The sequence below is a fragment of the Octodon degus genome, unplaced genomic scaffold (assembly GCF_000260255.1).
Source record: "Octodon degus isolate 3935 unplaced genomic scaffold, OctDeg1.0 scaffold00051, whole genome shotgun sequence".
Classification (NCBI taxonomy): Eukaryota; Metazoa; Chordata; class Mammalia; order Rodentia; family Octodontidae; genus Octodon; species Octodon degus.
The window spans coordinates 14,395,502-14,405,961 of NW_004524627.1; the positions used below are offsets into that span (position 1 = coordinate 14,395,502).

General features: G+C 42.5%; 1 protein-coding gene across 2 annotated transcripts in view; it reads left to right on the forward strand.

Annotated features, from left to right (window-relative positions):
• Positions 1–9,190, forward strand: part of Wdfy2 (WD repeat and FYVE domain containing 2) — a 166,943-nt gene extending 157,753 nt beyond the window's left edge. Inside the window, exons 9-12 of one of the 2 annotated variants that reach the window (XM_004633106.3) lie at positions 2,387–2,488; positions 3,291–3,421; positions 5,859–5,967; positions 6,955–7,208. In XM_004633106.3, coding sequence (XP_004633163.1) covers positions 2,387–2,488; positions 3,291–3,421; positions 5,859–5,967; positions 6,955–6,984 — 372 coding nt within the window. In that variant the 3' untranslated portion in view covers positions 6,985–7,208. Of the gene's footprint in view, positions 1–2,386; positions 2,489–3,290; positions 3,422–5,858; positions 5,968–6,954 lie in introns of both variants that reach the window. The other variant, XM_023717212.1, reaches the window with a different exon arrangement.
• The last annotated feature ends 1,270 nt before the right edge of the window (positions 9,191–10,460 follow it).

Sequence of the window (10,460 nt, forward strand, 5' to 3'; positions counted from 1 at the left end):
AGCCTTTCTTATCAATGAATTAACAAGTTCATATCTCATGTATCTTCTTGGCAATCTTTCAGATGCTTCTTGTCATTTTTTAATTTTTTTTCCTGGAGTTCTTCATCAGTTATATAGACTTATATAAATATCTTTTTCTAGCCTATTCATTTTGTGCTTTATGTACTTCTTCCTAACTGGAGGTTTTCTCATTCATTGTATATTGAACATTTTCCATGCATTCAAATATTTGTTTTATTAACATGCTTTTCATGGTAATAAGGTTATATTAGGGAAATTACTTCTTAAATAAACATCAATACATTCTCTCAGTTCTCTAAGGTGCATAATAATATGGTTTTTATTATGTAAAGTGAGTCACCAATTATTTTTTCGCTAAGTTCTTAGCCCAAATTTGATTACTATCTGTAATGGCTGGGGAAATAGCTCAGTGGAATAAGTGCTTGCCTGGCAAGCGCAGGGTTCTGAGTTCAATCCCTGGTCCCTCAAAAAAAAAAAATATCTAATTAAATAACTGGCACATTAAAAAAGTAAAAGAAAAGCTGATGATTATTATCTGTAAGCATCACTTGATTTATTTGTGGAAATAAGTTTTTGTTTCTCTCTACTTTTTTTCTGGGGGGTACAGTTAAGTTTTCATTTCAAAAATTTGGATAGCATCAGCACTGAGTCATGAGAAAATCTAGCCATGTGTAAAATACCGTGCAATCCACTAGATTCCCTTTTCTTTAAATTGCCCTGATCCTACTATATCATACGGACTGAAGAGAGATCGCATAGATACAACTCTTTTTTTTTTTTTTTTTTGCGGAACCGGGGATGGAACTCAGGCCCTTGCGCTTGCCAGGGAAGCGCTTATTCCCCAGATAACTCTTTTTGTGATAAAATGTTACCTTAGGTAACAGCCTTGCATTGGATTATTAAATCCTTCAATGGAATACAGCATGAAGATCCCAGAGTACATCAGGGCTTACTCTTTTTGTGTTAATAAAATAGACCAACAGTAGAACTCTAAAAATGTCCCCTTTTTACCTCTTTTGGAGAAAACATGTAGTTTTAGGTTTATTTCTGCCTGAAGATAAAAGAGGCTAAATTCTAAAATCTCCATAGCAGGTGTCCCTTAGAAAACAGTCAGAGAAAAAATTCCAGAGCTTCTCCTGTGCTCTTGTCCCATATGAATGTCTAGAAGGGGTGGAATGCTGTTTATCTAGCATTTCTCAAAGTTGTTTGCTCCCAGGCCTCTTTGAAAATGTGTCTACTGAGCTTGCCTGGCAAGCCCAAGGTCCTGAGTTTGATGCCTGGTTCCCCCCAAAATAAAAATGTGTCTGCTGAGTGAAGTGCTCCCTGGAATATGCTTTTGGGCAACCATAGGGTTGGGTATACTTTTCAAGGTTCCTGAAGTTCTGTGCTCTATGGAAGAAATGACTTCCTCTTGCAGACAACAATAATAATAGAGTTTTTAATATGCAAAGTTGTTTTTTTTTCACAAGTTCTTAACTAGCCTACATTTGATTACAAACTATAATTCTGCAGAATCAAACAAGGAGCTCTGAAAGCAAGCACAGTCACTGCACTATCGATACAGATTTGCTAAATGATAGCTTTTCACAGAACGTACTTTCAAAACTGTCTGATGTTGTTTAGGCTACTTGTGACAGGACTGGGGAATAAGGAACAAACCCAGAATATAGTGTGATCCACAAGCCCAGAAGCAGACACCCAGCCTCTGGGGCCCTGTCATGAATGAGCAGTGGACTAGCAGCCTCCTCAAGTATGTACCATGGTCAGCAAGTGCTGCTCTACCCCCCGGGGCTCTGTGTGTGTGTGTTGTACACTTAGACAGTGCTGGACACTCAGAGAAAATATAATTACCATCAGTCCGAGAATATGAGGCAGAGTCCTAAATCTTCAGCGTGGCTGCCAGGAGTGTAGTGTGGCATGAGCCAGAACCTCTCACCTTCTCCCTCATTCCCCACATGTCCTCTGGTGGCCTGAGCAGCTCTCCTCCTTTGCCTGGCATCTTCCTGTCTGTCCTCAGGTCTCAGCTGACCTAGAACACCAGCCTTGGTCAGAGCCCTGTGTTTACATTCGCCATAGCATGCAGTGTCTCTGCCCAGGCATTCTCTTAGACTTACTGAATAATCATTAAAGTTTTCTTGAGCAGTCTTCACGGATAAATTATAAGCTCCATAATATGTTTACTGTCACATCCCATCCCCAAGACCTGACACACAAACTTTGAGCAAATACTGTTTGAACCATTGGCTGAGAAACCATGCCTCTGTTTAGGATAAATGCATCCTGATTCCAGAAGTTTTGTCGATGTTGTTATTCCTTTGTCTGCACTGCTTCTCACTGTGACCTGTGATGTGCTTTATTTGATCAGACCCCCGAGTGGTTGGACAGTGATTCCTGCCAAAAGTGTGATCAGCCTTTTTTCTGGAACTTCAAGCAAATGTGGGACAATAAAAAAATTGGCCTAAGACAGGTGGGTGATTTGCGTGTTTCACCAAAGTGGAAACAACTTAATTCAGTAATCTCAGAAGAAATAACACACATGGGTGGGAGTTGTGGTGGGGTAAGTTATTATCCTGGAGTCACCTTGTGACTGCACATTAGTGTACCCCCTTTGTTTGTCGTAGCTCATTCCTATTAGGTTCCGTTTCTGCAGCAGTTCGTTTCCAGTAAGTAATTGAAGGGTACAGTTTTAGAATTCTAATGGCATCTATTGAAATGCACCTCAAAATTAAGAGGCATCATGCTTAGCTCACATTGGTTCCAATCCATAAAATTATATAAGTAGCACTTACTGCTCCTTAATGATTACACTTTCCCTCCTTCTGGTTTGGTTTTAGTTGCCTAGAGCTACTTACAGTGCACCACTTTCAGTCTGATCCATGGTTCAGCTTGGTCTTTCCCAAGGAAAGGTCGCCAAATTTGGGCAGTGGGCTGAGGCAGGTCCTTCCACGTTCTCCTCCATCCAGCGGCATAATCTCTGGAGATAGTATTTCCTCAGTCTACCCATCTTTAAGGCCACACAGCCACTGGGTTCTCTGTAGTCATAGTGATGGTCATGCGGGAGGATGGAGGTTGGAAAGCGGATGGGGGGAGGTGACACACACCATCAGATGTGTCTCCAGCAGCCCGCATTCTGGACGCACAGAGCCCAGGAAGACAAGCCTCTGGTGTGCTCCTGGGAGGTTTCTAGGGCAGCCCTGAATGATCGCAGCTGAGTGTGCCAGGGCGGCACAGACAGACATAGCTGCCTCTGTTCTCTCTCCCTGCTCCAGCACCATTGCCGCAAGTGTGGGAAGGCCGTCTGCGGCAAGTGCAGCTCCAAGCGCTCCTCCATCCCCTTGATGGGCTTCGAGTTTGAAGTGAGGGTGTGTGACAGCTGCCACGAGGCCATCACAGATGAAGAGTAAGTTCCTGCTTTCTGCAGGACTCTCCTGGTTACAGCAGGAGCCACCCCTGCTTCAGAGGGCCCCAATTCCTGTTGCTTTAGCTACAGACCATGCAAGTGATGAAAATCCTTCTTTGCCAGCAACAGATTTGTGTGATCTTGAGAGATAGATACAGAGAGAATACAAAGAATTTATATCTGTTTGTGTGTGGGTGGGTGTGTGTGTGAGAGAGAGAGACAGAGACAGACAGAAAGAGACTAAGCTACATCTCTAGTCCTATTTTATGTTTGCTTTTGAGACAGGTGTTGCTACTACAGGCTGGGCTTGAACTTTCTGCCTCTCCCTCCCAGAGTGCTGGGATCATAGGGGTTCACCACCGCGCCAGCCTCATCTCTGTGCTCTTTTAAATCCCTAGAGTATGTTCATTTAAAGTACAGTGGTACCTCGGTTCCACAAACCTAATTCTAGTCTACAGCCATACCACTCTGAACACGCCTGATCTCGTCTGATCTTGGAAGCTAAGCAGGGTTGGACCTGGTTAGTACTTGGATGGGACACAAACCTAATTCTTTCCATGATTCTGGTCACAAACCAAACTGGATAAGAACCAAACCAGATTTCCCTGTCAGATCAACACTGAACCTAACCATCGAATTCAATCAGTTCTCGTTCAGCTCGGTTTGTGACCAGAGTCGTGGAAAGAATTGAGTTTACGAACCCACTGAAGGGGCTGTCTGAGTAAATGCCTGTGTTTCTTACTTACTGAGAACTGCCTGGGAGTGTGGCGGCTGAGGACTCACTTTATAGCCCAGGCCGGAGTACAGGACCTGAAGCAGGCCTCAGCCAGGCTCCAGAAGAAGGTTTCAGGTTCCAGGAAGAGCTAAGCTGCTTTACCTAAGAGGCAAATATTCTCAGTTGCCCACTGCCCCTCCGGCTGCTTGGCAGTCCTCCTAGGGCCTCAGGTGTGCTCCGGAATGCCGTGAGAATCTGCATTTTCTTTTTAATCTTGGCAAACTGAAAACTTCCTCAATGCAAACAGGATGCTCTGAGCAAGTGTCCCCCTTACTGAGGTGCAGGAGGATCAGTCTCCTAGGTATTTGTCTTCCAGTCCTCCCACTGTAGTCAAATCATTGTAAATATTCTTGTTTACCCATATCAAATAAAAATTAAATACCCTTACAGAAGTAGGCATTTATGTTCATTAATTATTTTCTATTGATCATATGTGATGAAATTAGTAAGTTTGTATTGAATAGGCAGCTGCAAGGGACCTTAGAGATAGGCTAGTTTAATTATTTATTATATAAAGACACAGACCAGAAAGTGTAAGGAACTTGCAGATTCAACCTAAATCTTGAATTTTGAAGATTTGAATATCATCATTTTTAGCATACTGAAAAATCTGTCCTGCAGACTTAGCGGGGGTATTTACCATGTCTCTGTATGCCTGAAGGAACTAATTCTTAAAAAAAAAAAAAAAAATAGAGGGGGGGGGGGGGGGGGGGCGGGAATACGCCATTTAATGCTGCAGTGAGACCCTTGCACTGCACTAGGCATCCGCGCTGCAGCCTCCCTGGCCCTTCACATCTCACCACGTCTTCCCCCTCTGCTTTGTGAAGTGTCCGCACTGCTTCTGGAGCACCTAGGCAGTCAGCAAGCCCTCGTGCTTTTTTAAAAAAGTGTGGGTTAAAAAATACACAATATGCTGGGCTTGGAAGTATACACTTACAATCCCAGCACTTGGGAAGCTGAGGGAGGAGGAACACTACATGGTGAGCCAAGGCCAGCCTGAACGACATATGAAACTATGACTCGGAAGGAAAGAAAAAGCAAATAATTATATATATAGTTTTGCTTACTGAAGATTTAGAATACTATAGAAAAACTGGTATAGTGCAAAAAGGAAAATGAATGGATAGCCTTCAAATAGAATGATAGTAGACTGCAGGTCATTTTAGCAAGCACCTTTTTAAAACTTAAATAGGCCAGGTAGACCTAAGACCCTACAAGGATTGACCGGCAGCCGGTAGAGCAGTGGGCACTCAGAATATTTACCTCTTATGCAAAGCAGCTTAGCTCTTCCTGCAAACTGAAACCTTCTGGAGACCAGAAAGTCCTTTCTTATGAGCAAAATCTTTACCAAAGCACTGTGGTTTTTTGGAAAAAAAAAAAAAATTCTCACAAGCATGGTTAGAGGTGACTCCATCTTCAGCACATTCTCCTGAAGGACCTTTGGAGGCTGCCTCTCTTTCCCATTTAGGAACTGTAAGAATTCTTTTGCTTCATTATATTTTTAAACTTAATAGTCTACCAGGGAATAAAGGATAAAGGCAATGTGGGAAGCATTTTTAACAGGGAAGCAGCTTTGGCCAGTAGCCTAAAAGTAGTGCCTAGTATCATCCTAGACCTCCATAGTTCCTGTGCCACCCTTTCCTCTCCTCTCGTTCTCCCCAGGCGAGCACCCACAGCTACCTTCCATGACAGTAAACACAACATTGTGCATGTGCATTTTGATGCAACCAGGGGATGGTTGCTGACTTCTGGAACTGACAAAGTTATTAAGGTAAGAAACGACACCCTCACAGTACGCTTCCCCTTTGTGGCTTTATGTATGAGAAAGGGACACCAGGAGCCTGTGAGGCTCTGCTCAGAGCATATCATTGGGAGTGGGCTTTCTAGAAAGCCTGCTACATGCATGTCCACAATGGTGAGGAATGAGTTATCTGTGGAGGGCATATTATTTTAAAATAATAATAATAGGGCCGGGGAGATGGCTCAGTGGAATATGCGCTTCCCTGGCAAGCGCAAGGGCCTGAGTTCAATCCCCGGATCCGCAAAATAAATAAATAAATAAATAAATAAATAAATAAATAAAATAAAAATAATAATAGATCACATGTGCAGCATACAGAAGAGGGATAAAGGCAAGAAGAATCTTAAGAGTTCAGCATGGGGAAGTGCGGTGGAGCTAGAGAAGTGGGGCATTGGGAAGTGGATGGGACTGAGTGGAGCGCTGAGTGAATGGCAGGACGCAACAGGCCTGCGGCTAATAAACAACATCCTCTCCCACTGAGATCAATTAATCCGAGACTGCTCATCCAGGGCCTCTCTGAGCACTGTGGTAGACCACAAGGACTCTGCCACCACAGTGTCTTTCCCATGCCGTTCTTGGAGGCAGCAGCAAGACTCAGTGGCTAATAACCCCCGTTGAGACCCTCTTTGTGACTTCGAGCAAGTTTGAAATAAACCCTGAGAGCCCCAGTTCCTTGATTTTTGATGTCCTAAAGAATTGTTTAGAAGATTAAATGGGAAGATATGAGAAGAACACAACACAGGCTTCACATTCAACACATGTTAGTTCCCTTCCTCCTCTACAAAACAGCATTTGTTCACCATCAGTTGGGTTAAATTTCAAGCTGCCTTTGTCATGTTTTGTAGCCGTGCAAAATCATATTAGAAGGGTATGTAGCTGCTTGTGATATGAAACAACTTCACTTGAATCGTAAGGACGGTTCATCTTCCATATAATTTGATTTTCTTCTTCTTACAGTTATGGGACATGACCCCAGTGGTATCTTGATGACTCTCCCAGGACTCAGAAAGATAGTATTTACTAAAGAAATGGTTGTTTTAATCCAAATGATTACTGGAGAAGTAAAGCAGACGCGTGAGAAGTAAAACAAACTAAAGGCCCTGGGTGACTGTGCATCTTACCTACGCAGTCAGGGGTGGGCGTGCAGCAGGATGTTCACGGGGACTTTTCAACTTGTTCATACAATCTAAAGAAGATATTTTTTTAACAAATGGTTTATACAGTCTGGCTATGCTTCATTGTTTCAAGTATGCTAAAAACTTCGTGTTGGGTGTTTGATTTTTATATTTTCTAGCCCTCCATTTTGCCTGTTGCTTTGTGTGTTGGAGAAAAAAGAGAACTATGTTGTTCAGAGTATTTTGGTCATTATGAAGTAGTTTCCACGTTTTCTTCACTGTGGCATGTGGCCAGCGTCTTTTTGTTCTTTAATTTTATCTACTTGTACCTTCTCTCTCTTTTGCCAGAGTATATGTATTTATGTGTTTATTCCCAGTGTTTGTGCTTTTGTTTCTTCTAAATGGAGAGATTGGAAAACCGTTTGTTTTGCTCCACCAGCCAACTTCTCGAAGCGCCTAAAGAATGATCCATTTCTATTGTCTGACGTGTTCATGTTCTCACTGAGTAGAAATGACTTCCTGTTTTTGCCTCAGGTTTCTGTGTTTCCCACTTTAGAAAATGCTGTGAGAAGGTATTGCCAACATCATCATCACAGAAGTAGATGACTGGAGCTCACAGCTTCAACCATCAGTGCCTGGATCACGTAGCATCACCTAGGGCCTCCTGAGCCTTTCATGTGTTAGCGTGTTTTTTGCTTTGTTTTGTTTTGTTGTTTTTTACATAGCTCTTATAACATTCAAAACAAAAACTTACAAACTCCAAAAATAAATGTCTTTAAGATTTGTTTTCCTGTGCCATATCATCTCTGAACTGGAACATGTATTGCTGTAAGATTTGAGTCCTCAAAAAAAAAGGTTGTAGTCCTGCTTTGTCACCATCTTCACCTTCTTCCCCTTCAAAATACAGACATTCAAATATTTTATCTTACTGTATTTCATCTGAACAGGTTGCATACTTTCATACTGAGACTATATGTGATCTGAGATGTGTAGGTACTAAATGCGATAGCTCCTGCTGTGTTCCTCTTGGGGACATAAACGAGGGTTCCAGAATATGCACATGAATTCTTGCTTCTAAGGGAATCTGATCAAACTTGATAAATGATTACCTCAGGATACTGAAGTCCTTTTTTAAAACCCTATTTTCAGTGTAAAAGTAGAATTAAAATTAGTGGCAAGCATGTGCCAGGTATGCACTTTATATGGATACCCCAGGCTTAGCACTTTATATGAATACCACCTCATGGGGCTGGGGAGATAGCTCAGTAGAATAAGTGCATCCCTGGCAAGCGCAAGGGCCTGAGTTCAATCCCCAGTTCCGCCAAAAAAATGAATACCACTTCATGAGATGCTCACGTGTCAGGACTATTCAGGGTTCACCACGCCTCTTGAACATATCCAGGTTAAATGAAGTCTCACAGATAAACAGATTGCTCGTTTGCTTTTCCCCTTCTGGGTCCTGTCTGCACCATAGATATTCACTTCTGATTTGACAAGTTTGGGGTAATAGATAAATAGAATTTGAGTGAAATAGAAATCCTCCCTATTATTTTTTTTTTCTTTTTCTGGCAAGTATTTACTCCCCTTACAATTATTCATTACTTTTCTAACTGGCGATACTTTAAAGCTATACTTGGATACCACCCCAGCCCTGACCCGTGTACTCCCTGGGGATGGGGCTTCCTGGAGGTAACTCTGCTGATCCAGCATGGGAAAGCAGGGCCAAAGTGTGTGTCCTGTGTATCCATGGCACATGACAGCCATCGCCTAAGGCCAGCACTCTTGAGGTACACAGACCTGCAGTGCACACATAAGGACCATTGATTATTCTTCATTGTCCCTCCCACACTGCTCTTGCTTGTGTTCCATCAGAGCTGTTATAACTACTTCCAAGTCTGTTCTACATGGTTGCTCTGTAAGAGAGCTTTTCAAAAGAGATTGCATTTAAAGTATTAGAATATCTGTTTTGTAGTGAATTACTAGAACCTGTGGCCACTTACTATGTTATATGCAATAGGCCAGTCAGATAGCTCAGCGATTTAAAATGCCTGCTTAGGCAGATGCAGGGACCAGGGCTCAATCCCTGGTACCTGCCCTGCCCCCGGGGTGCACTGAGATGGCAATTGAGACTGGGTATGGTGGTGCACACCTGTAGTCCCAGCCCTTGGGAGGCTAAAAACAGGAGGATCACTGTGAGTCTGATCTATGTAGTGAGATCCTGTAGGCCCTGTACTAAATACATTAAAAAAGAGAAAAAATAAGAAACTTTTGTTGTATGCAATAGAGAGCTGCGTGCTGGAAATGGGTAACAGAAATGCATCACTCTGTTTTCACTTCCTGTACTTCTGCACCTGACCTGCATGCAGGGAGGGAAATATAGTTTCAGGAAGGCCGGAATTCAGGCACCTGGCAGGCCTTGTGTGTATTCCCAGTTAAGTATAGATGCCTTCAGACCTCATTTGGGAAGCTAATTGCCCCATAACACTGTGGTCTCTCTGTTTCATTCCCCTGTGCTCCATTCCCCCTAACTTCCTCCCAGTATTGCTGTCAGCCTACCCAAAGCCCACTCAGAGGTTGAAATCTCATTAAAGATGAAAGTCATGATTGAAAACCACCGCTATTGCAAGTTATCCATTACTCTGCCCTTTGATTTCCCCTTATCTGTGTGGGTGCCTGAATTTGGTGAACAGTTTATTTAGCCAATCAACTGTGTATGTTTGTAATGCTGAGTTCTTGCATTTTGCAATAAGTATCTCCACCATTTTTGTAACTCATAGAGAAATACGTGCTGGTGTGGGATGTCTTCCAAGCATTTTGTGGAATTACAGGCTTCATTCATTATGAGTGAGAGCTCCCCCCGGCACTTGGATCTCTCCTGTCTAGATGAAAGTCATAGTTCTTGTGCCCTATTGGATTTGCACTTTACATATATTTTTGCTGTACTGCTTAAACATGCAGCAGCTCTGGCAAATGTTGCCTAACATGGGTATGTTGAAGAGGTAGCAGAATTGCACTTCACAGAGTCGTTTTCTTTTTGGTAGAATGAAATTAATCTCATGTTCCTGACTCCCCCATAGAGATGGAGCCCTGGAGTCTGCAGCTGCCTGTGTGTAGCTCCATAGTAGCAAAAATGATTTTAGACTAAATACTTGCAATCGTGTGTCATTTTTTTATATAAGGTCAGTCAACCATAATGTGCTTCTTTTTTAATGTTTGAATTATTCAGAGAATCATAAAAATCAGAAAGCTGGAAGAGATCTTGAGATCTAGAATGATCCTAGCAGAAAAATTACCAGGCAGTTAGATATAACTGAAGCCTAAACAAGAGAAGCCAAAAGAATATTCAAG